The sequence below is a fragment of the Melozone crissalis genome, unplaced genomic scaffold (genome assembly GCF_028551555.1).
Source record: "Melozone crissalis strain CALT ecotype California unplaced genomic scaffold, PUWL_Pcris_2 ptg000045l_1, whole genome shotgun sequence".
NCBI classification, from domain to species: Eukaryota; Metazoa; Chordata; class Aves; order Passeriformes; family Passerellidae; genus Melozone; species Melozone crissalis.
Window position 1 is genome coordinate 31,518,928 of NW_026535823.1, and position 27,624 is coordinate 31,546,551.

Below are 27,624 nucleotides of genomic sequence, written 5' to 3' on the forward strand. Positions count from 1 at the left end.
TTTCTTCACTGCAAGAAGGGTGACAGATTGTCCAGAGGCTCAGGAGTCTCCTCACTGGGGCTACTCCAGACCCGTCTGGACACAATCCTGTGCCATGTGCTCTGGGATGTCCCTGTCTGAGCAGGGCGCTCGGACCCGTTCTGTGAAATTGCCGCTGCGTCCCGTTCATCCCGCACACCCCCCGGAGCTCCGTTACGGGCAGCGCCGAGCCCGCCCCCAGCCCGCTGGGCTGCCCCGCGTCGCTCCGGGGCTCGGCGGGCCGGGGTCGGCTGCCGTGAGGGGCCGGGCCCGGGGGCTCCCTCAGGCTGCCCCGGGCGGGGCAGGGCGGGGGCGGCCCCAGCGCCGCGCTCCCCCCGCGGTCCCCGGCGCGCTGCAAGATGGCGGCGGGAGGCGAGCGCGGCGCGGCGCTGCCCGCGGAGCCGCCGCCGCTGAGCGCCGAGGAGGTGGCGAGGCGGCTGGCGAGCACCCGCCGCGAGCTGGGCAACCGCCGCAAGATCCTGCTGCGGAACCTGCCGGCCGAGAGCAGCAGCCAGGTACGGCCGCCAGCGCTGCCCGCAGCCGCCCGGCGGCGTGGCGCGCTCCCGCCCGCGCCTCAGGCGGGGGCCGGCAGCGGGGAGGGAGGCGCGGGGCAGCCCCGGGTCCCCCGCGGGGCTCGGCGGCCGCGGGGCGCTGCCTCCCCTCAGAGCTGCCCCTCAGGGCGCCGGCTGCGTGGGGCGGCTTTGTTACCTGCGGAGAGCGGCTCCGGCTCGCCCGTCCACGCCCTCACCGGGGGCCACGCCGGGCTGGCCGGGCTGCACTCCCCGGGGAACGGCGGGGTCGCGGCCCGGGCCGTGAGGGAGCGAGCGGGGCTCGGTGTGGGGTGAGCGGGTAACGGGAGCGCCGCCGGAGAGGCGGCACCTGTGTGCGCACAGGTAGGGCACTGCAGCACAGCCGCTTTCCGTGCGAAATCTGGGAGAAAAAGCTTCCAGACTGGCTTTTTTTTTATTCATTATTATTGTGAGGTGAGCCAGACGTAGAGAGGGAAAGCGGTTTTCCGCAGTCTGACGGTGGTTTAGGAAAATTACGCTCAAATTGCTGCTGTTGGTAGGAGATGATCGCTGAACTCTTCAACCGAGTGCTGTGAGTCAGATGCTGAGGTGATTTAGCTGCACAGTCACTTCAGCAGCTCCAAGCACTCAACTTGATGCATGAGTATTTAAAAAAAAAAAAAAAAAAGAAAAAAAAAAGAAAAGTAACAGCGCCTTTTGTTCTGCTCTGCTGATGGTGTGCCTCCCCCCGTCTGAAGCACAGGTGGTTTTAGTACCTGCGGCTGAGAGCAGCACGTGCAGACTCTCAATTTCTGCGTAGAAAGGGACTATTCATTTTGGAGAGGCTCTGGGGCGCTCGCAGTAACCCGAGCCGCAGGGCCCAGCTGGCCGCTGCACTTCGCGCTGTTTTGTTCTCTGTCGGTGTGTCTGGCCCGGCTCTAGCAGGTTCAAAGTTTGGAGCTGACAGCTTTGTTAGGCTGCTTTGGGCACCTCTGTTGATAGCAGCCCGATGAGCTGATCTGCAGCAAACTCGCAGCTTGGCGAGCGCTGCTAATCTTCGTCTCTTCACGAAGCGGCGGTGTTGACAGAGAGGCTTTGCTGGAGTGTCACCAGATGCTCGCCCTGGATGGAGCGCTCTGTGACACTCTGTGACACTCCGGGTGTGTCACTGCTCCCCCTGCATGGGCTCCCGTGTGGGAATTCTCCTCTCAGGTTTGGCGGTGCTTGCTCAGCCGGTGGGTGCTACAGGGAAATACCAACGTTAAGGTCAAGTTTGGCAGCCACGGAGTCTTCTGGAAGTTTGCCTTTTTGTTTTGAGGGCTTCAAAGCAGCGCTTAGATGCCTTTTTCTCCTATGTGTCAGGTTCTAATGTTGCCCTGGACACCGTGTACAGATCCTAAAGCGCACTTTACAAACTGTCATTTTTATTTTTAACGTTGATGAGCTGCTGGTGGTGGAAACAAAGGCAGAAGAATTGTGCCATAGAGAGAAAGTTTCTGTCCTGGAGCAGGTTTGGAAAGAAGGGTGTTTGTGGTCAGGCATGTTAAGTCTACCTGTGTATTTGGCTTCAAAATTACTATGAAATTTAACTTTTTTTTTGTTGCCAGTTAACACCCATGGTAAACACGGGTTTGTCTTCTCCTTGCAGTAATTGGTGAGCCAAGTAAAATCAGATAAACTGTTTCTGACCTGGCCAGCTTTATTCACTGTCAAGAGGGAGATGAACATCACTGAAATGCAGCCAAGTCTCCCAAAATAGGTTTTCATAAATGTAACTATTCATCTCTGAGCGTTGGGGTGTTGGCTTTGCTGCCATTTGTTGTTAAGTGAAGAGTGAGGCCAAGATTTACCAAAATAGTTTTGAAATGAAAAATGACTGTTTTGCTGATAGAGAGAGAGATTGGTGGAGATACTCAGTTTTGTCAGAAAAGTAGGAAAAAACTAATTTTATTAATATGGAGTTACATAACAAATGTAATTCCTCTGCCAATTGTAGCTACATATTAACTTTATTATTGTACTTGTAATCTTCAATTACCTTTGGAGCCCCACCTGTGTTAAACTAAATTTAAAAAAATAAATTACCCTTGGGGCCACAGAAGAAATGTCCCTTGGCCACGAGGTTTCTGAAGCAGAAACAGGTTTAGAAACCAGAGCTCACCCTGCAGATAGATGCCTGCAGGATCAGTGTTCCTTCAGGCAATTCCCTCACTACAGCCATGGAGAAAGGATTTTTTGTGGCAGATCTGTTTTCCATCTTCTCTGCTCTTGAGTGCAGAGTCTGCATTTGCTGTTCAGCTGGCAAGTCAGTGGATGCTGAACTCGTCAGAGCTGCCAGGTAGTTCCCAAATTCACCCTCATGGGATGCCTCCAGCACAATACCCACGTGTGGTGTGATGATGACCCAGAAACGGCCACAGGCTGCTGCTGACCTCTGTAACTCTTCAGGGCTTTGATACCTGCAGCAGTGGCTGTGCCTTAAAGGCAGAATTCAGAACTGGGGGATCACGAGAGGCTCCCCTGTCTCTGCATGGAGCTTCCCTGGGATACGTGCTTGGAGCAGGGATCCACTCTGCTGCCTTGGCAGGTCCCAGTGCTCCAGTTGCAGTTCTGGGTGCCAGAGGAGATATTTCATGTTTCATACTGGGATGTGTCCTGTGCTCTTGCAGCAGGCCCTTAATGGCTTCATTAGGGCAGGGCAGGGATGTGGTGTGTTCTGCACCAAGATCACCCCTGGGTGTCAGTCCCCTGAGGAACAGCAGACACTGGCTCTGTCCTGGTGGCACTGACAGCCTCTGATGTGGTGCTGTGGTCAGGCTGGTGCTTGCAGAGCAGGCTCTGCCAGGGCACTTTAAAGGGAGCGTGGTTGTGGCGATGGCTTTCATCGTGATCCGCCTGGCACCGCACCAGGGATCTCTTGGCTTGCCTTGTGTGTGTGCATCCTCCTGAGCCACATCCCTGAGCCATCATCCGCTCCAGCAGCAAGGAACACGGCCCCCTGCCATGTTGTGAGAGCAAAAATTGCAACCAGAAGGTCCCGGAACAATCCTAAAGCTGTTCCCAGTGCTCTGCAGGAGCAGCACTGCTCTGAGCAGAGGGAGGGAAGGAAACACCACCTCCCTCTCTCCTTTTCTGCTAAAGACATGACCAGAACTTCAGGATGACCAGAGTGGAAGTGAAGTTGTACCTCACTGAACAGGAAGTTTTGTTTTGAGTTTGTATTGCTTTTACCCCAGCCAGAAAATAAGCACCACACAGCCACTTTTTCACTTCTTCACTTCTTCACAGCTCTGGTGCTGGGGAGAGTCAGGGCAAAAGTAAATCTTGGGGGTTAAGAACAGTTTAACTATTGAAACAAAATAAAACATAGCTAAAATTAGTATAACACTAATAAAACTAATATGAATTGTAATAATTAATAATTAGTTTGTAGCCAGATCTCCAGTGTTCTGTGCCAAGATCAGCTGCCCAGCAAGGGCTGTTGGCTTTTTGCTTCTCATTTTTTGCAGATAAGAGAAGATGCTATGGAAGATGCTCTTGCTCCCAACCATTTTGGGCTTGATTATCCCTAATTGCCACTATGTCACAGTTCTACAAAATAAACCTGGTGGAGAGGATGCTCTTTTAATGTAGAACATGCAGCAAGTAGGGCTGGGTAATTATTTTTACACCCCGTGGTTCTCCTGAGGTGGGACAGAATCAGAGAACAATGAAACACTGAGATGTTGATCCAAACCTGCTGCAGTCCACCTGGGACAGGGATTTATTTGGCATTTTGGAACCTCATGGACCCATTCAGTTTTTTTCTCTGCTGTCTGTTCCTGATCAAAAGCCAAATCCCTACTTAGCTTGGTGCTGTTTCTGGTGGGGTTGTGGCATTTTTCCCCCTTTCTCCCTGGATTAGCTGTAATTTTCCCTGTTAGATGGAAAGCCTCTAATGAGGTGTGATGGTTTGAGGAAGTGCTCTCCCCAGTCTGTTGGATGCCAGAGCTTTAAGTAGAGGGGCCTTTGTGTTCTCATTCCTCCTCTGTCACACTGCCTGAACATGAAAGGCACATTGTGGACAGGGAGCAGCTCTCATGCCTTAGGATGGAATTTTAACATTTTCTGTATTACTTTGCTTTTGCTTTGTGCTCCTGCTCTCTCAAGTTACTTCTTTCTATGTCTTTTTCCCTCTTTCATTTAGCTCTCACACCATCCAGAATACCCAGGATGATGGAATTAATTTCCAGTCCCATAAAGATCCTCTGAGCAACACTCCCAAAAATCTCTGGAAGATCAGAGGAAAAAGTCTTTCATTCCACTGAGAAATTGTTGTTTTCCTGTCTTCACATTTTCTTACATTACTTCACTAAGATCTTTGAGGGCTCTGATCTTACAAAAGTGAGAATCAATTCCCAAACACAGAGGTTTGCCCCAAAAGCAGTTTATGGCCTGGAATGAATGCATTTCAGGTTTCCTGGTTTGGGATGGTGGCGGTGAAGAGGGAATGAGCTGGGCAGGAGCTTTGGGATGCTCCTCAGTGCTCGCTGTTCCTGGCAGGTTTGAGCCCTGAGCCTCCAGCCTTGCTCCTCTGAGAACTCCTCACCTCAGCACTGCAAACCTCCTGGGAACTGGGGGGGAGGAGATGTGGTGAGCCCAATGCCTGAAATGTAACTTTTTAGGGGGAATTATCCAGCAATAATGACATTTTGAGGCCCTCCTACCTCTCTGATGGTTAAAATTGCACTTTGCATCAGTCCTTTTGTGTTTTTTATTAACCTCTTGTTGGTGCTGTGTGCTGCACTTGCTCTCCAGCACAGCTCTGGGTTTTCCCTTCAGTAACATATTATTTAAACTGTGTCAATATTCTCTTTTTTACTACTTATTATTTATTCAATACCTGCAGTGAAATCCATGTCATGAACTCAGATATTTAGCAGTCTAAAATCTGAATCAAACGAGCACTCTGTTATACCATTTTGTAAATGCAAAGCTTTTTTTCTGAGAAGCTCTCATTTTCCTACCCTGCCTGCACAAATGGAACAAAGCCTTTTTCAGCTGGGAGATGATTTAAAACTTCTTGCTTAGCCAAGTAACTACTTTAAACTTAATTGATTCTCATTTCAAGGATATTCATGTGAAGTTCAGGCCTTCAGCTGCTCAGTGAGAGCCAAGTTATGGACCAGGCTTGGAGAGTGTTTATATTGGAGACTTCCCTAAAGCTCACTGCAGACATCTGGCCAGGCACCCTCAGAATTGTTAAATATTCTCTTGCCAGAACAGCACAATTATTACATTTCATATCAAGTCTTGTTTTGCTTCCAGAGAGAGAACAGTGCTTGAGTTTGGTGTGCTGTAGGCTTTATATACATTATCTTTTATATCTTATGTATTGTTCCAGGTGAGTACTGAGAATTTCTTGGGTATTTTTCCCTTACACTGTGACAGTCTGGGTAGGACAAGCTGCCTTAATTAGAAATAAACCACTGAGCTTTGCTAATTTGATAAATGTACCTGTGAGAGAGTCCCCTTCTAATTTGTGTTTAAAACAATGCAGGTACTAAACAGTAAGTTTGAGGTGCAAATCTCAAATTGATAATAAGAGCTGAAAACTCAGATTGCCAGTTTTTCTACCCAAGAGAGGACAGGGCAAGAACTGAAGTATTTCAAGACCACATTTACAGTAGTAAATAATACACCTTTTTAAAGGATAAAGGGTGGTTTCTCCCAAACTCCCTTTATTAGATTTGATTTTGCTTTTTCTGCTAATTTGCATGTATAACTGATAATTTCCTAATTACAATTTTAATTTGTATTGATGACAAGATTATCTGCTTTTAAAGCTTTAAGGGGCTGTGGAGTGGCTATGCTTTATTGGTTATATTTCTGTTATTTTCTGTGTATTCTATATATCTCTATCTACCTATCTATCTATGTATTCTATTATTTCTATATATTGGTTATATTTCTGTTCTATATATTCTATATATCTCTATCTATCTGTCTGTCTATCTATCTATCTATCTATCTATCTATCTATCTTCTGTTGTTTCTATATATTGGTTATATTTCTGTTCCAGGAGCACAAAATCCTGGAAGGGTTTGGGTTGGAAGGGACCAGATAGAACAGGTTAACATTTTTTAACATTTTTGTTGTCAAAATCTCAGTGTACATCAGTTTATCAACGGGGGAGGTCCTGGGGTGGGTACAATCTTTAACCAACTGGGAGAAGCTGGGGGTGGAACACAAGCAGGGAATACAATGTTTAAATCAAGAGGGGATTACAGGGGAGGAGAACAACTTCAACAAACCAATGGGGCCTCGGAGGATACAAAATGGATGGGGAAGTTTCTAGAGAAAGGGGCAGGCTTGGGGAGGGATTGGTATTCAGTGGGAGGAGGAGCAGGGAAAGGTCTTTGGGGACATGGACACCTAGGGCAGAACTGACAGCACAGAGGAGAAGGAGCAACCCATTGAGAATAAAATATACCATAACAGTACAAAATAGGAGAGGCTGTACAACTGCCTGCTAGGACTGAATTACAGTCAGAACCTCACAGCAGAACAGGAGCGAGCAGCAGCAGTGGGAGCAGGCAGCTGCTGTTTGTTTGTGCCGTTCTCACGGAAACATCCCCGTGCTTACATTCCTCACAAGGGAGCGGGGTCACAGCAGAGATCTACCTGCCTTGGCTGACCCTGGAGCAAACATTCCCTCCTGGCCAGGCCTGGAGAGCTGCAGAGGATCTACCTGCCTTGGCTGACCCCAGAGCAAGCATTCCCTTCTGCCCCTGGAGAGCTGCAGAGGATCTACCTGCCTTGGCTGACCCCAGAGCAAGCATTCCCTTCTGCCCCTGGAGAGCTGCAGAGGATCCACCTGCCTTGGCTGACCCCAGAGCAAACATCCCCTCCTGGCCAGGCCTGGGGAGCTGCTTGGAGCCCTGGGATCAGAGCTGTCGTTCCCATTGCTTCCTGACACTCCTGCCCTGAGCTGTGGGGAGTGAAACTGAGAACAGCAGCACAATGGGAGCTCTGTTCCTTCTTTTCCACCAGACCTGAGTGCTGGGAGATGCTGGAGGTGAAGTTTAGAGAGGTGCCTGGCTTAGCAAGCAGGGAAATCTCAGTGTAGCACACAGATACTTACAGCTGTTTAATGGGAAGGAGTACACATTTCCCTGGGTGTGTTTTATCTTTGTAAATCCTCACGAGCGGTGTTTATGTGAGAAATGCTTTCACTGAAACACTGCCCAACCCCAGCTCCACAGGTGAAGCTCTCAGCCCTGCCAGGAGCCCACAAGAACCAGAACCTTCCTGGAAGAACCCTTTGCACAAACCCGGCAGTGCTTGCAGCCTCCCGTGGGAGCTGGTGCTAAAATCTTTACTGGATTTCTGTGCTTAAATCAGGCTTTATTTTAAATCTCCCTTACATTCTCATCAGTTTTTATATCAGATCTCATAATTATCCCCCAAAGACCTGTTCAGTAGGGGCTGTTTTCCTTACAAAGTTTCAGGGGAATCATGTGGAATCATCTGATACACAGATGACTTTCAGAAGAGTGTTCAGAGCTGTTTGAAATCCAACTTCCTGCTACCTAATAATGATATAAAACTTGCAATGGTGCTCTTGTAGAATACTACAGGAAATAAAAAGGGCAAATATGTCCCTCTCTTGCTGAGTGGGACAGAAACAACTTTTTGAGGTCTTCAGTGGCTCAGCACAACAGAGCTGCCAGAAGTGTACAGAAAGTGTCTTCTCAGTCTCTTGTGTCTGAGGCAGAGCCATCTCGTTGTTGTTTGAGAGGTGTCCACACTCAGATCCCCTGCCTGGCTGGAATTTTGGGCATATCTTGCATTTCAGAAACCCCATCCTCATCACACCTTATTAGAGGACGTGTGGTGGCTGCAGAAATGCTGCCATATTTTATTGATGCAGTATTTGACAGCTGTTAAACAGTGAAACCAGAGATTGGTGCTCTCCTGACTAAAAGGTGTGCACCTGATACCTCTCACAGAGAACCCAATTAACCTTTAGGCTCCATATATTGAATTACCAAACTGGCAGCTCCACTCAGCTGCTGGAAATCAGCTGCAATTAAACTTTCAGACAAAGCTGCTTGATTATTTTGCTTGCAGAAATCACCTTGCACTCTTGTGTGTGGGATTTGTCCAGCTAAAATACTGTAAATATCCAGGTTATTACTCCTGGTTTTTCCTTGGGATGGTGAGTGCTCAGCTCTGCTTTCTCATCCCTGAATGACAATAATTTGTGGGGTTTTTGGGGGATGTGCACCTTGGTTTTTTGGGAATAGCTGTAGCAAACTCCTCTTAGACTTGCTCTCAGCCACCCCTCCTCTGTCCCCATTAATTAGTGGGAGCAAATAACACTCTTGGGGTTGATTCTCTGTTGAACAGCTGTGCAGTAATTGATAGAGGATACTTTCCAGGGGGTGCTCTGGCCACAATTATCTGCTGGGTGAAAGAATATCCATTATTAAGGGTGAAAATCTATTAAAGTGAACTTGAGCAGGACACCAAAGCAACTGTTGGGTTTTGGGGCAGCATTGTGCCCTCAGCGAGTTTGGTGATGTGATGCTGCCAGTGTTCCTTGTCCATGTGGCATTTTAGCTATGCCAGTTGTACTTCAGAGAAATGGAGAGGGTTTTGCTATTTAATGAGCTGTGATGTTATTTGTCTTTATCAAAAGACAGTTACAGGACAGCCTTTTGTGTTTATGTCACTCCAGAGAATGAAAAGCAAATTAATCAAATTCTGCAAGCCAGTTTTTTATGGCTGCAGCAATGTGTAACCAACTCCTTTAAAAACAAATATTTGATAGTGTTTCTATGGTGAAATTTTCTGTTTGTTGGGAAAGTTTTTGGTTTTGTTTGAAATGAGGATGAATTTATCCACTTGCTTGGTTTGGGGACTTATTTATGTGATGTTATTTGTACTCTTCCCTTGCAGGAAATCCATGACTTGTTTAAAGATTATGAAATCAAGTACTGTTATGTGGACAGGAATAAAAGAACAGGTGAGAACTTCAAACTTCCATTTATTTCAATTCTGTGAGGGACATCAAGTGCTGTGTGGACTGTCACAGCTTGTCTGGCTCCCCCAGTGCCTTTTTTGTCACCTGCTACTGAAGCCAGTGAAAGCTGGAAACTTTGTGGTGTTGATCTGATTTTTGGTCCCCTCTGGTCTCTCTCAGGAGCATTCCTCAGTGAGTGTCCCTTTGGGACAGAGCTGACCCCAGGTGGCTGAATTCCTTTGGAAAACTGGCCCTGAGGCCTCTCTTGGGACAAACCCCAGGTGCCTGAGAGGAAAACCTGCCCAGCCCCAGCTGCATTTGCAGTTTGCTCACATCAGGGGACACTTCTGCCCTGCCAGGGTCACCCAGCACTGCTGTAGGGTGTCCAGAGAGATCCCCATCACTTGGGATCCTGGGAACCCATCTGGGTGACCCTGCTTGAGGAGCAGGAGGTCCCTGCCACCCTGATCCAGTCTGGGACTGTGTGAAATGCCTGTGGACTGAAAAACCCAAAAAAAGATCTGTTAACCCCAAAGGGAGAGCTTGAGGATGTTGTCATCAAAGAGATTCCATGGAATCTGTGATGTGTGTATTCCACTTCAGTGGAATATTTAAGTTAGCAAAGAACAGTCTGCTAGTAGAATATTTAATTTGGTAAAGAGCAGTCTGCTAGTAGAATATTTCATTTTGTTCCCCAGATACAGAATTGGTTGGGTTCCAGGTAGTGAAGTTGTGAGCGTTACAACATAGTCACTTTTTGAGGTAGCTGCTCATGATGTTCAATTGATAATTGAACAGATTTTAGGTATTATCTATAATAGATATATTTATTTGTTGGATCTTTGGGGTCAGTCTGTGGTTCCAGGGGAGGGAGAGGTCTGCTAGTAGAATATTTAATTTAGTAAAGAGCAGTCTGCTAGTAGAATATTTAATTTTGTTCCCCAGATACAGAATTGGTTGGGTTCCAAGGAGTGAAGTTGTGAGCATCACAACACAGTCACTGAGTTAATTGCTCATGATGTTCAATTGAGATTTTAGGTATTATCTATAACAGATACATTTACCTGTTGGATCTGTGGGGTGAATCTGTGGTTCCAGGGGAGGGAATGGTCTGCTAGTATAATATTTAATCTAGTAAAGAACAGTCTGCTAGTAGAATATTTAATTTTGTTCCCCCGATACAGAATTGGTTGGGTTATAGGTAGTGAAGTTGTGAGCATCACAGCATAGTCACTGAGTTAATTGCTCATGATGTTCAATTGAGATTTTAGGTATTATCTGTAGCAGATACATTTACCTGTTGGATCTGTGGGTGAATCTGTGGTTCCAGGGGAGGGAAGGCGTGGCTGCAGCCCAGCTGGGCTGGCTGATGTCCCCGTGCTCTCTCCTGCAGCGTTTGTCACGCTGCTGAACGGGGAGCAGGCTCAGAGCGCCATCAGGAGGTTCCACCAGCACTGCCTGCGTGGCAAGGAGATCTCGGTGCAGCTGCAGCCCACGGATGCTCTGCTGTGCATCACCAACCTGCCCCCTTCCCTGGGCATCGAGGAGTTTGAGGAACTGGTGCGTGCCTATGGCAACGTGGAGCGCTGTTTCCTGGTGTACAGCGAGCTCACCGGCCGCTCCAAGGGCTACGGCTTCGTGGAGTACATGAAGAAAGACTCTGCTGCCAAGGCCAGGCTGGAGCTCCTGGGCAAGCAGCTGGAGGAGAGCACTCTGTTTGCACAGTGGATGGATGTGAACCAGCTCACCACAAACCTCATTCACTCCAAGTGCCTTTGTGTGGATAAACTGCAAAAAGACTGCGCTGATTCCAAGGAGCTGCTCCAGGCTTTCTCCCTGAAGTACAAACCTGTCTTCTGCCAGGTAGGCTGGCTTCCTGTCCTATGGAAAACCAGGGCTGGGGTTGCAGCATTGCCTCACTTCACTCTTGCTGTCTTCCAGTTTATTTTTCCTATTTATTTTCCTATTTTTCTTATTTATTTTTATTTTCCTATTATTTTTCCTATCAACTGTTGTGCCATCTGCACAGTGATGGGAGCAGTGATGCTGAACTGCTCTGGGTGAGCACTGTGATCCATGTTCTCTGGGAATTCTGCAGGATAGCATTCCAGCAGTGGTGCTGAAGTACTCTGGATGTGTAGTGTATCCATGTTCTCTGGGAATTCTGGGATTTCTGCAGGATATCACCCCAGCAGTGATGCTGAACTGCTCTGGGTGAGCACTGTGATCCATGTTCTCTGGGAATTCTGCAGGATATCACCCCAGCAGTGATGCTGAACTGCTCTGGGTGAGCACTGTGATCCATGTTCTCTGGGAATTCTGCAGGATATCACCCCAGCAGTGATGCTGAACTGCTCTGGGTGAGCACTGTGATCCATGTTCTCTGGGAATTCTGGGAATTCTGCAGGATAGCACTCCAGTGAAATACCAGCAGAATGTTTGGAGGACATCCCTCTATATCATTTATTGAAAATAGTTTGATCTTTGAGAGCTTTTGAAGTAAATACTGCTGAAGGTTTTATTGCTCAAAGACAGCCAGAGTGTATGGATACCACAAGTGCAACAGTTCAGATGATGCAAAATACATCATATAATTAATATATTAGTATTTAACTTGATTTTCCCTAACTGAGGAAGGCTTGGGTTCTTGCCTGTTGCCAGGGATAGAAGTGCCACATCCTTTGGAAAGCTGGGAAGCACAGAAGTGGTGGTTCCCAAGATCCTTGGGAAGATCCTTGCAAGATCCTTGCCTTTTTAGTGCAGAGGTTTCCTCTCGTCCCTGTGGCTTGTGAGATGAGGCCACAAATCAAAGTGGCACAGACAGACCATCATAAACAAGCACTAGAAGGAAACCTTTCCTTGTAGTCACACAGATTTCAGTGGCAGGGCTGATTTTGTGTTGGTTTTGTCCCTTGAGTCTCTTTAAGGCTGCTCAGGGCTCAGCCTGAGGGGTGAGCACCCAGAGATTCCCAGCCCAGGGAGCAGAAATCCCTCAGGATCTGCAGCCTGACCTCCTGCAGGCTTTCCCCTCCTTAGGGCTCATTTCCAGCCCCAGCAATCTGTACCTGGCCACAGGAAATCCTTACACCAGATCCACCAGGAGATGAATAAACTGGAATTAACTCTGCCCATTCCTGCCTGTTCTGGTCTGGAGCCTGGGAATGTGTCTGCCTTCAGCCTCACCTCACTGATGCCTGCACTAAGGAGCTTTTGCTCCCTATTATTTTCCTCCTGTAAGAAGGTATTAAATGCTGGACTCAGGTCTCCTGCTCAATCTTTGTTTCATTAGCTCAACAGATTGATCCTTTAAAGTCTTTTCCTTCAGGGCTTTTTTCCCCAGCTGTCAGATAATCTGGGGTTGTTATCAGCTCCCCCAACAATTTTTCACCATCCTTTAAAAATTCTGAGCTTCAAAGAATAACAGACTTCTTGGAGAAAGATGGGTTTCACTGACTGGCAGTTGGAAGCACTCAAAAATTGACTTTTTACCTTTTAAATAATAATAAATCTTGGGTAATACTTGGTGTGGGCGAGGAGAGTGTCTGCATTAGGTCAGTTCCTATAAAATACAGGAGGGTGGAGGCAGGAAAAGAAATAGTTCAGATTTGATAGGTGAAAAAGGGAAGAGAATGGATGCTAATTAATTAGGGGTTTATGAGTGAGACACCCTGAAAATTGAGGACAAAGAAAGGAGGAGGAGGAAGAGCCAAGAAAAGGTGGAAAAAGCAAAGAGGGGGGATGTGATGGGGTGGGAAGAGACAGAAAAACTGAGAGAACAGGGAAGCAGAAACCTCAGTGTGGGGGGGGAATTTCTATAGAGAATGACTGAGAAAAGTTTTGATTTTTTTTTCTGGAAAACTTTAATGCAGCTCTTGTGGTGCTGCCATGCCTTAGTTCTGCTGGGAGCTCATGCAGTATTTCATCACAATCCTTTGCCCAAAATTCTTACCTGAACTCATGAAATAAACTCTGGGTCTTTTCATCTTATTCTAGAGTTACTTTTTTTTAAAAAAAATCATTTTGATTTCTCCTCTACTGACAACAGAAATATTCTGTCAGGAGGAGCTGAAGATAAATACTTGCACATGGATATTGGGAAAAAATGTGTTTTGTCCTTTGTTTCAACAAAATGGACCAGAAAACCTCATTCTTTTCTTCTGTCAACTTTAAATTGTCACTAAAAGCTCTCCAGCCTGATCTGGATAGGAATAAAGAGCTTTTTTCAGTAGCTGTTTACTTGGGAACTTGAAAAGTTCCTGAATCCTTACAGGAATATTGGTGGCTGCACTTGGGACACGTTAGGGGAGTTTTGAACTGTGTTTCATTGCAGCTGAAACTAAAATACAAATGTTCCATAGCTTCAATCCCTTCTTTTCAGCAGTACCTCAGGTCTTTGCCAGTGCACCCAAACTGGTATCAAAATAAAATATAAATATAGAATATAAAATGTATTTATGTATGAAATATCTGTTCTGCAGAGCTGTGCCCAGAGGCCAGGCAGTAAATATCTGACCACCCTCTTTTTCTTCCAGATCTCTGACATTTATATTTCAGTTGTCAGGGGAGGTTTGTGGGGCTGAGCTTGTTTTTATCCAGTGCAATCTGGAGGAGGTTTTGTCTCTTCCACACCAGAGCTGGTGTCAGTTTATCATCCCCATTCATCTGGGGACTGGAGATTTTTGCCTAAGCTTCATCCCTCCCTTCCCAGCCTGTTTTTTTGTTTGATTTAAATCTGCTCATTCTCTCCCAAAGTCTGCACACAAAGGCCAGGGCAGTGTTTGCCACGTAAGCCCTTTTCCAGTCTGCTTGATTGATCAGTCTGGCATCTTCTCTTGGCATTCCCCACAGGCACAGCCTTCCCCTGCTCCCAAAAGGCACCAGATCCTGCTGGAATTTGCATTGTTGCATGTTTCAGCAGCTGTCGTGCACCCTGGTGAGCAGCACTTGGAATATGGCAGCCTGAGAAAAATGAAGAAGAACGAGTTTATAATTATCCTGCAAAACAAAACTGGCTGTAGCATCCAGCTGTATTTACAGTTTGCTTCTCATTGCTGCTTTGTTGTTTGAGTGTGTGATAAATGCATTCCATGGCTGAGGTGGGATGGAAGTGGAGGTGGGAATGGAGGAGATAATGGAAGGGATGAGCAGATAACATGAAGAGATAACCACGAGTCTGTAAACATGAGTGTCAAATAGATAAAGATGTGATTTCCAACTTCTTTCCAGTGTTTACAGAAAGAACCTCTTGATTTGGGGGAAATACCAACCTTGGTTCTGTCAGCTGTGCAGGATCTTGCAAGGGACAGGTGCAATATTGCGGGGCAGCTGCTGGAATTCCCATTTTCCATGGGGTGCTGGCAACTCTTGTTGTTGCTGAATTCCCGTTTCCCTGGCTCTGGAGCTGTTTTACTCCTGGAATTCCCATTTTGCATGGGGGTCTGGGAGCTGTTACTGCTGGAATTCCCATTTTCCATGGGCTCTGGAGCTGTTATTGCTGGAATTCCCATTTTCCATGGAGTGCTAGGACCTGTTATTGCTGGACTTGCCATTTCCCTGGGTGCTGGAGCTGTTTTTATTGCTGGAATTCCCATCCCCTGGAGTTATTCCATTGCTGAAATTCCCATTTCCCTGGGATCTGGAGCTGTTCCATTGCTGCAATTCCCCTTCCCCTGCCTCTGGAGCTGTTCCTTTGCTGCAGTTCCCATTTCCCTGGCTCTGGAGCTATTCCTTAACTGGAATTCCCATTTCCCTGGGATTTGGAGCTGTTTTACTCCTGGAATTCCCATTCCCTGGCTCTGGAGCTGTTTTACTCCTGGAATTCCCATTCCCTGACTCTGGAGCTGTTCCCTTGCTGGAATTCCCATTCCCTGGCTCTGGAGCTGTTTCATTGTTGGAATTCCCATTTTCCATGGGCTCTGGAGCTGTTTTACTCCTGGAATTCCCATTCCCTGGCTCTGGAGCTGTTCCATTGCTGCAATTCCCATTTCCCTGGCTCTGGAGCTGTTCCATTGCTGGAATTCCCATTTCCCTGGTCTGGGAGCTGTTCTATTGCAGGAATTTCCATTCCCTGCCTCTGGAGCTGTTTTACTCCTGGAATTCCCATTTTCCATGGGCTCTGGAGCTGCTTTACTCCTGCAATTCCCATTGCCTGGCTCCTGAGCTGTTCCCTTGCAGTTTGCCCAGGACGAGGACGGCGGCAGCGGGGACTTTGCGGTGCTGGAGTACGAGAGCGCGGAGCAGGCGGAGAGCGTGCGGGGCGCCATGGACGGGGCCACCATCCATGGCAGGAGGCTCCAGGTGTCCTTCTGTGCCCCTGGAGCCCCGGGCAGGAGCACCCTGGCAGCCCTGATAGCAGCACAGAGGATGGTGAGATCCCTGGGAGGATATTTGGGATGGGCTCCTCATGCCTGAGCTGGGAGAAGGAGCCGGGCCTGGGGAGCGTTTTGGGTTTATCAAAGCCAGCTTGGAACACCTGGGACAGTGGGAGGTGTCCCTGCCATGGCAGGATGGAATGGGATCCTTCCCAAGCCAAACCAGTCTGGAATTCCATGGGGTCAGCACTGTTGGAGCCCTGCCCATGGTAAAGGGCTTTAACCAATCCAAACCAGTCTGGAATTCTGTGATTCCATGGGGTCAGCACTGTTGGATCCCTGCCCATGGTAAAGGGCTTGAACCAATCCAAACCAGTCTGGAATTCTGTGATTCCATGGGGTCAGCACTGTTGGATCCCTGCCCATGGTAAAGGGCTTTAACCAACCCAAACCATTCTGGAATTCTGTGATTCTGTAAAGTCAGCGCTTCCTGCCCATGGTAAAGGGCTTGAACCAACCCAAACCAGTCTGGAATTCTGTGATTCCATGGGTCAGTGCTGTTGGGTCCCTGCCCATGGTAAAGGGCTTGAACCAATCCAAACCAGTCTGGAATTCTGTGATTCCATGGAGTCAGTGCTGTTGGATCCCTGTCCAAGGTAAAGGGCTTTAACCAACCCAAACCATTCTGGAATTCTATGATTCTGTAAAGTCAGCGCTTCCTGCCCATGGTAAAGGGCTTGAACCAACCCAAACCAGTCTGGAATTCTGTGATTCCATGGGTCAGTGCTGTTGGGTCCCTGCCCATGGTAAAGGGCTTTAACCAATCCAAACCAGTCTGGAATTCTGTGATTCCATGGGTCAGTGCTGTTGGAGGCCTGCCCATGGTAAAGGGCTGTCACCAACCCAAACCAGTCTGGAATTCCATATAATCAGCCCAGTTCAGCCTCCTTCCCAAGCAAAGATGGCCAGGAAGAAGATTAATAAATATCCATAAAATCCCACAAAATTGCACCCACATAGCTCTGGGATTTATTAAATGTAATCTCCTCTAAGAGAAATCTTCCCAGCTCAAAACAAAAGTGACTGGGAATGAGTCATTGGACGAGCTAAAACTTGGTTTCAAACACAGAGGCAGAAATTTGTCAGCTTTAAGATAAATTTCGAGGCAGGAGAAATAGGTTCATTTCATGCTCGAGGTAGAAGAAAGCTCTTTACACCCACATGTCTTATCACATTATTTCCTAGAAAATTGGATGTGATCAGTGTTACATGGAGAGGCAGCAGAGTTCCCTCTCCTCAGCCTGCTCAGGCCACAGCTCTGTGAGATGATATGGTACTCATGGCAACATTCCTTATTCTCCTGTTCTGATAACTCTGGGGTTAAAGGAAAAAAAGAAATGTGCTTGAAATTTTGTTGGGATCGTTTGTTAGGTGTTTCATTTGAGGGGAAAAAAGCAGGAAACAGGGAAGGAAATGGGGTTTTTCTGTGTCAGATGAAATGTGTACATTGCCATTGGAGTTTGAAATGTATTCATTGTTTTTTCTTGCTTCTAACACTTTTTCTCTCTTCATTGCAGATGAGGAACAATAGGAAAGGTTTGCTTCCAGAGCCAAATCCAGTGCAGATCATGAAAAGTTTTAATAATCCAGCAATGCTGCAGATGCTGCTGCAGCCCCAGCTGCGTGGCCACGCTGTTAAACCTGGTAAGATGCTCTGAAATAATGCAAAACCAAACCCTGCTCTCAGTGCTGCAAGGCTCTTGCAGGGTAATTAAGTAGAAATAATATTTAAAATCTGTGCAGACAGTGTTTCAGTGTGATTGTGCAGGTAATTTCACCTTTCATGAAAGCAAAAGCAAGGGGTGCTTTGCTACACTCGTGTGTGTGGGGAAAATTCAGTATTCCTACAAATACCCTTGTATGAACTCTGTGGGCTCTGAATACTCATATTACAAATGGGTTTAGAAAGAAATGTCTTTTACAAGGCTTGGTTAAACTTAAATCTGATTTTAGATCTGAATTTTGCAGCCTGAGTCTTTCTCCTGTTGCCAATGTAAATCTTTATTCTTCTGGCTGCTGCCACAGCTGTGCAGAGTATTTATTACAGCATCAGCCAGAAACGTTTCTGTGTTCTAATTAGGATGTGAATAAACATAAACCCTAATTAATCACAGTTCAAACGGTGAAAGTGCTCAGAACAGAAACAGGTGATGGGGAGAGCTCAGAGTGTGGCTACAAAGAAACCCAGAAATGGGTGTGAAGTGACCACTTCAGGGCAGAAACACTCCAGCTAAATCTGAATTTAAAGTACTTCAGATAAAGCTGAGCCTGCAATCAGCTCAGCAGTGAAACTCTCAGGTGTGGAGGAGCTCTCACATTCTGTAATTGTACATCAAAAGGTTTCATAACCTTTCCCAACCTAAACCAGTCCCTCATTCCCTTGCAGTGACCTTTGTACACTTGGAAATTCTCTGGAAAGCAAATTAAAAACTACAGGATAGTTCTAAAGACTTTTACTTGCCTAATTTGTAAAATTCACTAATTTCTTGTGTGTTTCTTAAGCAGTTCTTGGAGCATCTGCAGGCTTACCTCACCTCATAAATTCAGCAGTTGGGCCACCGTTTTTGCAGTTGAATAAAGTTCATCAGGTAGGTGACAAAAAACCTGTCATCAAAAAAGGTATCTGGGGAGAGATTCTAAAATTTTATGGAATTTAAAGCTAAAATTGTGTTCTTGTTGGAGCTCTAAGGAAAGTTATGAGATGGGGAAGCAGGCAGTGCTAACTGTCCAGAATGGAGTTATTTTATCTAAATTTTGGACTTAAAACCTGCCAGTGTAGACAAAACTTGTCATTACTGGCAGAAAAACCCTCTTTAAAGAGCTCTCAAGGGGCCTGGCACATCCCTTTCCTTTGGAGCAGCCCATCCACACTCCAGAAGAGACTTTATGGTTTATCTGATTCAAACCAATGAGTTCAACAGCCTTGGCTTCATTTTCAAGTTTGCAGGGACCCAAATGTGCTGCATGTGCCATAGAAAAATAGAGATTTGTTGATGTTACTTCTTACTGATAAACCCCCCAAGTTCTCCTGTAATTCCAGATGGGCACCAGAATTCCTGAGAGAAAATGGGAAGGATCTTTGGGATGGGTTTGTGCTAGAAACTGAGAGAGGGAAAATGCACCCACAGCCAGAATTTCTGCCTTGAGCTGAGCTGCTCTCAGGGGCCAAAAATTGAATTTAATATTCATGGTTGGGATTTACACAAATACCTACAAGGGACTGGAGTCCATCACTTGGCCTTATTATTTCTGATATTTCAGAAATTTCCATTTTAAAAATAAAATCCCTTCAGCATCAATTATTTCTGCAGTTCTTTTGGCAAACACAGGCCTAGAGATCTTTAAAATGACCCAACTAAAATGCAGGAATATTCCCTATGTTATGTATATTGAGCTCTTCTGTTTTTCCTCTAAAAACTGGTGGGTTAATATATTAAATTAAATAAATTCTGCTTATTTTTGCCCTATATAAAATATACATAATTCTTTGGGGTTTTTTTTAAACTGAAATTACATTTTCAGTTGGTCTGTTGAAGTTCCTGCTGCTCTCTCTGCAGCCTGTGCTTCCTTGGGAGGCTCTGGGAGTGTTTGGTGCTCCCAGCTGGAGCCAGGGATGTTTTCCACAATTAACAGTGGGATTGATGATGATCCAAAGGTTTTTCCAGTGGTTTTTGCCTTGGGAGAGCTGCAGCCAAACAACTCAGTGTTTTCTCTGTCCAGAGATTTAAAAGTTTCATCTCCTTCCCTTCCTGGGAGCTTCCTGTCATTTAATGAGCTCCACACCTGAATTTTAGAAGGATTTGATGATCCCAATTTCTTCTCTAAGGCACATTTTTCTCTTCTTGGGTGGTTTGTTTTGGGGTGTTCTCTAAAGCCAGCGGAGCAGATCACTGTTTTATTTATTTGTTTGTTTATTTGTTTATTTATTTATTTTGAAATTCAGTGTTGTCACTGAAACCCTTCCCCAGTCACGCTGGTTTAGCTCCCTGCATGTCTCAGGTTTCTCTTTTATATTCAGGGCTTTGTGAAGTAACAGAATGAGAATAAATATTTTAAAATAATCATTTAAAAAGGGTTCAACGGAGAGGATTTGAAGGTTATTCACCCAGTAATTGTGCAACTTGAGGTAGCCTTAATTTCAACATCTTTCTCTTAATTTCTCTTATTTATAAGTTATCCTGCTCCAAAATAATGCATTTTCAGCTTTCTCAGGGGTGTTTTCCTCAGACATCCAGCAATTTGTTAAATCTTGATTAATCCAGAGCCTTTCCCCTGAGGATTCTGACCAAACTGATTTTTCCACTCTTTTATTTCCGAAAGTTTTGCAATTGAACCACTTTGCTTTGTTGCTGGAGCCAAGTTCAGAACGAGCAGCCCCTGGCACTGGTGACAATAACCAGCCCTGCAAAATCTCTCCTGGAAATCACTGAGACAATCTATGCAAATAGATGCATAACTGATCTAGATATGGCCCATCTTTGTTTGGAAAACCACATTTCTGAGCCCAGAAAATCATACTTTAGTCCAGAAGATCATATTTCAGTCATGAAGGGTTTTTTCTCTAAGGAATTTAAGCCTGCCACCATGACACAGCCAGGGCTTGGAAATATTTGGGAGATGTTTTTCACTCTTCATCCCCTGGGTTTGGTGATAAAAACAATAAAGGGTGAACTTGGCATGATCACAGTGTCCTGTCTGTTTATTTTAGTACAACAACCTATAGAATAACCTGCATTTTACTGGCAGATGATGCTGCCAGGCACTTCCAGACCTGTAGCATAAATCATGGTGTCTTTTAAGGTTTATTTTAAGCCTCAGAGCTGGCCAGAGCTCACAATGTTGAATATACCAGTGGCAGAGTCAGGAGAGGGTGCCCCAAAGTTATTCATTCAGTGGCTCAGTTCTGGTGGCAAACTGATCCAGAATATTCTGAATGAGCAATGTGAATATTTTATAGACTTGCCAATGTGCAGGCACTGTGATTTGTCAGGTTTTAATGCCTCTGGGGTAGGATTTCATGTAGATTGTTGTGGGGTGGAAACATATCTGGGTATTTGGCCGAAGCAAAATGAGTTCTGTGGAGGAAATTATTTCCCTTAACTCAAAATGTTTAATTTCTTCAAGCAGGGCTGTGTGAAATGTTTCTGTGGCTGGCAGCTAACCCTTGTTTTACTCCTTTGTCAGAGCTCACTGCTGGGGAGCACGTCCAGCCTGCTGCTGCAGAGCCCTGCTCACCTGCCCCTGCCCCAGCAGCAGCTGCTGAAGATGGAGAACATGCAGGCAAACAGTGTAAGGCCATCCCTGCAGCTCTGCCTCTCCCTCATCATCCCTAAAATAAATCATTTATAGCATCAGGTGCCTGTGATCCTAAAGTTCCCTTCCAACCCAACCCATCCACGTTCTGTGATCCTTCAGTGCAGCTGAAGAGGTTGAGAGTGTGGAAGTTGTAAAAAGTAGCTGTGAGCAGATAATTTTAATGATTTACACAGTTTTCTCTTCTTCCTTTTAGAAGCCAGGTTTGCTGGGAGAGCCTCCAGCAATGCTGCTGCAGACAGTGCTGGGCATAGGGGTGATGCCAGCAGTCAACTCAGGCCTGGCAGCACGAGGAGAAGCTCTCAAGTGTAAATGACATTTCATTTCATCCCACACCACTAGAAATGCCCAGCCTCACATTCTGCACCTGGATTTCTCCCTGTGTAACAAAAGCAGCTGGTTAAATACTCTGCTGGCTCAGTTATTCCTTGTTTGGTACACTTGGAATGTGCTTTTATTTAGAGATGACATTTTGTGGGGTTTTTCAAAGCAGGTAAATGGGAGTTGCTGAAGAGGCACCACAAATTTGCTCTTTGCCTTCATTTTATTACGAAATGAGTTTTAGCAGCCAGTCTGTGACAGGTGTCAATTTGGAATGCAAATTTCTGTGCCACTGATGCCCTCAGTATTTATGAGGAAGGATCAGTTGGATACTGGGGGTGCTCACCTGGAGAGGAGAAGGATCCAGGGAGAGCTCAGAGCCCCTGGCAGGGCCTGAAGGGGCTCCAGGAGAGCTGCAGAGGGACTGGGGACAAGGATGGAGGGACAGGGCACAGGGAATGGATTTAAGCTGGAAAAGGGGGGATTTAGATGGGACATTGGGAAGGAATTTGTGATTGAGAGGGAGGAATAGAATTCCCAGAGCAGCTGTGGCTGCCCCTGGATCCCTGCAGTGTCCCAGGCCAGGCTGGACACCCTGGGACAGTGGGAGGTGTCCCTGCCATGGCAATGGATGATCCTTAAGGTCCCTCCAGCCCAAACCATTGCAGGATTTTCTGCTCTTGTTTCCTCCACTGCTCCCTGTGCTCTGCAATCCTGGCCCTGCTCTGATCCATGGCAGTTCCAGGAGCAGGGAAAAGGCATCCAGGGAGGGCAGAAAGCTCCTCCAAATACCCAGATTGTCCTTTTGGAGAACACTTGCCAGTTTTCAGTGAAAGAAATTCTTCCCAATGCCAGCTGAGGTGGGGTTTCCCCCTGTGCTCCCATCTAGCATCCTCCAGGATGTTGTTCCCAGTTTTTCTTTGAAAATGCCAGGAAGCTCTGAGAAAGTTATCACAGGGAATGTTTAGAAAAGTCAGGGTTTTATTGAATCAGCTTGAAATGGAGCTGTTTGCCTGTGGGATGGGGAAGGAACAAAAAGCAGTGCAGTAGATCTGGAATTGTTCTCCTCCACCCTCATTAACCCCACAGCAAACCCTGTGTAATAAATCCCATGTAACAGCAAAGTTTCTCCATTTATGGCTGCCTGCAGCATCTAACCCAGCTCCCATTCCAGCAGCAGCAGCGGGGATGGGCATGCTGCCATTCTTCCCGAACCAGCACATGGTCGGACAGGCCCTGCCCGGGCCCAACGCCGCCGCTGCGGACAAAGGGGAGGCAGCTCCGCCCTTCGCTGCGGGCCTGCCCGGCCTGCCCGGGGCGCTGCGGGCCGGAACCGCCACGGCTGCGGGGCAGGGCAAGGGCTGCGAGCCCGGCACCGGGGTAAGGGCGTGCTGCACTCACACTGTCCCCTTCCCTTCCCTTTCCCTTTCCCTTTCCCTTTTCCTTTCCTTTCCTTTCCTTTCCTTTCTGAACCTTTCCTTTCCTTTCCTTTCCGAACCTTTCCTTTCCGAACCTTTCCTTTCCTTTCCGAACCTTTCCTTTCCGAACCTTCCCGGAACCTTCCCGGAACCTTCCCTTCCCTCCCTTTCCCTTCCCCTTCCCTTCCCTTTCCCTCCTTCTCTCCCCTTCCCTTCTCCTTCCTCCTCCTTTCCTTTAACCCCTCCTGTGTCCCCCCTGTACAGTTCCCTTTATTTTAACCCCTCTTGTATCCCTCCGTGTACAATTCCCTTTATTTTAACCCCTCCTGTGTCCCCCCTTTACAATTCCCTTTATTTTAACCCCTCCTGTGTCCTCCCTGTACAATTCCCTTTATTTTAACCCCTCCTGTGTCCCCCCTGTACAATTCCCTTTATTTTAACCCCTCCTGTGTCTCCCCTGTACAATTCCCTTTATTTTAACCCCTCCTGTGTCCCCCCTGTACGATTCCCTTTATTTTAACCCCTCCTGTGTCCCCCCTGTACGATTCCCTTTATTTTAACCCCTCCTGTGTCCCCCCTGTACGATTCCCTTTATTTTAACCCCTCCTGTGTCCCCCCTGTACGATTCCCTTGCTCCCAGGAGCGTCCTGGGGCCACGTGGAGCTCTCAGCACTGGTGGGGATGGGGACAGAACAATGCTCTCTGTCCTTGGTGGTGCAGCTGAAGGAACAAAGCAGCTCCTCAGTGCTGAGGGCTCATCCCACGTGTCTGCCTCACAGGGCTGGATCATGGAATTGAACATTTATCTCAGGGCACTGTCTCCTCCCAAGGGCAAACATTGAACTTGGGCTCGAATTTCGTGATTCATCAGGAGCAGTTCTGGTGGTTGGGGGGCTTGGGGGGTTTCCAGATGCTTGTGTACGCGTATATAAATTTTCCACTTTTAATTACCATTTTTTAAAAACATTATTTATTCCCTTGAAGGTGAGGTGTGAGAGGATGATGGAATGGGATTTAAGTGGTCTCAGTCTTTCAGAATTTTTTCTGACCTTAAGAAAACTTACCTTTTTTACATATAAATATAAAATAATTTATAATAATAATTATATATAGTATATATTATTATAAAATAATAAATAATAATTTTAATATACTTCAACTTTTGGGGAAAAATGGGCTTAATTCATGATTGTCCTGACATTTGGCCTTTATTTCCTTGTGTCTCCAAGTGAAAAGAGTTGATTTTGTCTTGGCCTTGTACTTAATGTTCACTCCCTGCATTTGGAATTGCTCGAGTGATTATTATTGCTTCACTTGCATATAAAAGGTTTTCTTTTGTTTGTTTGTTTTGTAATATCCTTTAGGAACTTGCAGTCTGAAGAGAAACATTCCTACAAAAACTATTTGGAAGAAAAAAGTGTAGGCAATGTGTCCAGATTGCTGAAATAAAATGGAACTTGTGAAGGATTGACTTCAAAAGTTTAATTTTATTTCAAACGGGTTTTTTCATAGGACTAAGCTTTTCCCAAGACCCTGCTAGGCCACTGAACTTTATTTCTGACCAATTTTATATGAATTTAATGCAAACTGTCCACTTTTCAGACTCCCTTGAAGAAACAGACTTCTCTGCTTGGGGAGCCCCCAAAAGAAATCCGCCTGAGCACCAACCCCTACTTGAATTTGGCAAGTGTTTTGCCTGGCATCTGTCTGCCAGGTAAGCAAACATTCCATGGATTTCATTGCACATTTCCACAGCCAGAGCATGGCAAACATTTCTCCTGCTTGCCTGGTAAATCCAGTGCCCACAGCATTTATCCTCAAGGGAATCTTGTAGTGTGTCTCAGAACTGCAAAGTCATTTATCCTGATGGTTAAACAGGGGTGCATTTGCAGAGGCTCACAGACTTCTAGAAGCCTTTCAGTTATTAGTAGCACTGATGATTTGGGGCACAAATCTCAGTTTTAATCCTGGAATAGAACCTAATTAGTGTTTTTACAAGCCAGGTGTTGATCCAAGCTCTGTTTTTGTGTTCCCAGCAGCAATTGCCAGCAAAGCCTCCAGTCCTCCACAGCAGACCAGCCTTGCAAACAGTGTCGTGGATGCTGCTGTGTCTCAGGGAACTGCAGCACAACATGCAATGGAAAACTATTTCAGTTATTCCCAGCAGCCTGGGGAGTACCCACAGGTAGGAACAATCCCAGAGCTCAGGGTCCTCCCAGAGCTGCTCCTTGTTTTCTCTGGCTGTTCTTCCTGAGCCTCTGCTCTGACACTTTATCTGATCATTTCAGTGTCCAGAGCAGATTTAGCACAAAGAACATTCCCTGCTGAAAGCACAACCCTTGAAAAAATCGTTTCTTGAGGGCCTGAACTGTGGGCACTCACTAGAAGTGACTGCTCAGCACTCTGCCTTGGCTTTTGTCTGCCTTCAAAACCAGGGGTTTTTCTCTTTGCCTTCCCCAGAAGTTTTTAAGTCCTGAGCTTTGGCTGGATCCAGGCAGGGAGCTGCAGTTGCTGCACACTTGGGGATGTTTGCCAGCTGCTCTGAGGCACAGGATGTGCTCCCCATGTGCAGATCAGAGCCTGGCCAGGAGCTGCAGGCCCTGCAGAGTGCTCAGTGCTCAGAGCCAGTTCCACAGGACACTGGCAGAGAAAGAACACCCCCAGATTTGCATTAACCATCCTGAGTGTGTGAAACTGTGGCTGTGGTCAGAGCTGAGAGCTGCCTCCTCCCTCCCCAGGGGGACACAGACTGTCCTGGGCTGCTGGCAGGGACAGCAGAGAGCCCACACTCCTGGCAGCCAGGGTTTGGGGTGAGAAGGGATCTCTGAAATACAGAGAGCAGCCTGGCCACAGGGTGGGGGACAGGGTCACTGCACCCTACAACAGGGTCACTTTGCCAGGGGCCACACAGCCTTGGATCAGACCTGCTGCTAAAGGGGCTCCAGGAGAGCTGAGAGGGACTGGGGACAAGGATGGAGGGACAGGACACAGGAATGGCTCCCAGTGCCAGTGGCAGGGATGGATGGGACATTGGGAATTGGGAATTGTTCCTGGCAGGGTGGGGGTGCACAGAGCAGCTCCCATCCCTGGAGGTGTTCCCATAACAGGAATTGTTGTCCCTGCCTCTCTGCCAGGCCAGAGGTGCCTCCTGTGTGTTTTAAGCAATTACCATAATTTAACTGCTTGATCTACTGGTGCTGAAGATGTTTTGGTGCTTCTGGGAGAGCTCTGGGCTGTAAGGACTGTAGGCAGGCATGGGAGAGGGTTTCTGCTCCTCTCTAGGAGGCTGTCCAGCAGTGGTACCAGCATTATGCTCAGGCACATCACTCTACCCAGGCCAGAGTGAATGGCTTGGAAAATGAAGCCTCTGAGGTGAGAAATAATTTCATTTTCTTGCTGTCTCCACTGGCTGTTGCTCCCATCAGCTTTTGGACACCTGCTTTGTGTGTTGGCACAGGAATGAGGGGCTGCAGAGGGCACTGCATGGGCACTGCTGCAGGGCAGCACCCCCAGAGTCACACCCAAAACTCCCCTCTCTAAAATCCCACCACCCAAAAGCACCTGGAATGCTCAGCAGTGGGTTAAAACACTCCCACCAGGAACAGCACTCCATTGATGGCATTTCCCAGTGCTGAATCTCCCACATTGAAGGGCTGGTTCTTGCCCAAGCTGAGGGTTTTGTGAGCAAGGAGAAAGAAAGACACTTTAGAAAGGAATGACACAAATTAAAGCATCATCCAAAGCCCACATTTTGCTCCAGGAATTGCTGCACCCCCGAGCTGCTGTGAATTGCACCTGTGACTGAGCTATTTCCTTACCTGCTGAGAGCTCATCACGGTAGCAGGAAAAAAAAAGAATCATTAAACTTTTTTTCCTTGTACTTCATGGATCCCTGTCTGGATTCAGGAACCTGCAGGTGGATCTTTCCCAAACTACAGCACCTGCCTGCAGGTGGTGCCTTCCTTTTTGAGCGGAGCCCCGGGAGCCCAGGCGGGCTTGCAGCCTCCTCCAGCCAATCCCTTAAAGCAGGTGAGAGGAGCAGGAGGAGCAGCGCCTGCAGCCGCTTCTCCTGCCTGCTGCTGCCCCCGGGTGGAGCCTTCCCTCTGCATCCCTGCTCCACACAGTTCCCGCAATGGGAGAACAGCTTGGGCCAGCCCCGAGCCCTGCAGAGCCTGGGGTCAGCTCCTCCCAGTGCCCCAAAAGCCACGGGCAGAGCAGGGCTGGGGTTTTGGTGGCAAATAAAGTAGGAAGAGAGGAGGAGGAGGAGGTTGGCACTGGATTGAAATGGGGGTTTGCCTGACTTGCAGATGGTTTGCACTGGGATAGGATCCCTGAAGTGCAAAGAGCAGCTCAAAATTGCCTGGGAAGCAAATCAAAAACCACAGGATAAATTGAAAGTTTTAGAATGATAACTACTCCTTCATAAGTTTAAATAGTATAATAATAGTATAAATAATAGTATAAATAGTATAGATAAAAAAGTCCAAATTTCAAGCCACAAGTAGTTAGTTATTAAGTTAAAAATAATTTAAGTATCATTTCTTAGTTAATCCTTAAAAAATCTTATAAAGAAACAAAAACAACTCCATTTTTAGTTTATTGAAATAAAGTACTACAAAACTCACAACTATAACATACAAACAACATAAATTATAATGTAAAACTA

The 27,624-nt window shown here is 46.8% G+C and overlaps 1 protein-coding gene across 1 annotated transcript in view; it reads left to right on the plus strand.

The window, feature by feature from the left end:
• The first annotated feature begins 377 nt into the window (after positions 1 to 377).
• Positions 378 to 27,624, plus strand: part of RAVER2 (ribonucleoprotein, PTB binding 2) — a 28,128-nt gene continuing 881 nt past the window's right edge. Inside the window, exons 1-11 of the mRNA XM_054285511.1 lie at positions 378 to 533; positions 9,472 to 9,538; positions 10,929 to 11,398; positions 15,710 to 15,901; positions 17,424 to 17,550; positions 18,412 to 18,494; positions 21,091 to 21,195; positions 21,416 to 21,527; positions 22,715 to 22,920; positions 24,561 to 24,672; positions 24,995 to 25,143. Coding sequence (XP_054141486.1) covers positions 378 to 533; positions 9,472 to 9,538; positions 10,929 to 11,398; positions 15,710 to 15,901; positions 17,424 to 17,550; positions 18,412 to 18,494; positions 21,091 to 21,195; positions 21,416 to 21,527; positions 22,715 to 22,920; positions 24,561 to 24,672; positions 24,995 to 25,143 — 1,779 coding nt within the window. The remainder of the gene's footprint in view (positions 534 to 9,471; positions 9,539 to 10,928; positions 11,399 to 15,709; positions 15,902 to 17,423; positions 17,551 to 18,411; positions 18,495 to 21,090; positions 21,196 to 21,415; positions 21,528 to 22,714; positions 22,921 to 24,560; positions 24,673 to 24,994; positions 25,144 to 27,624) is intronic.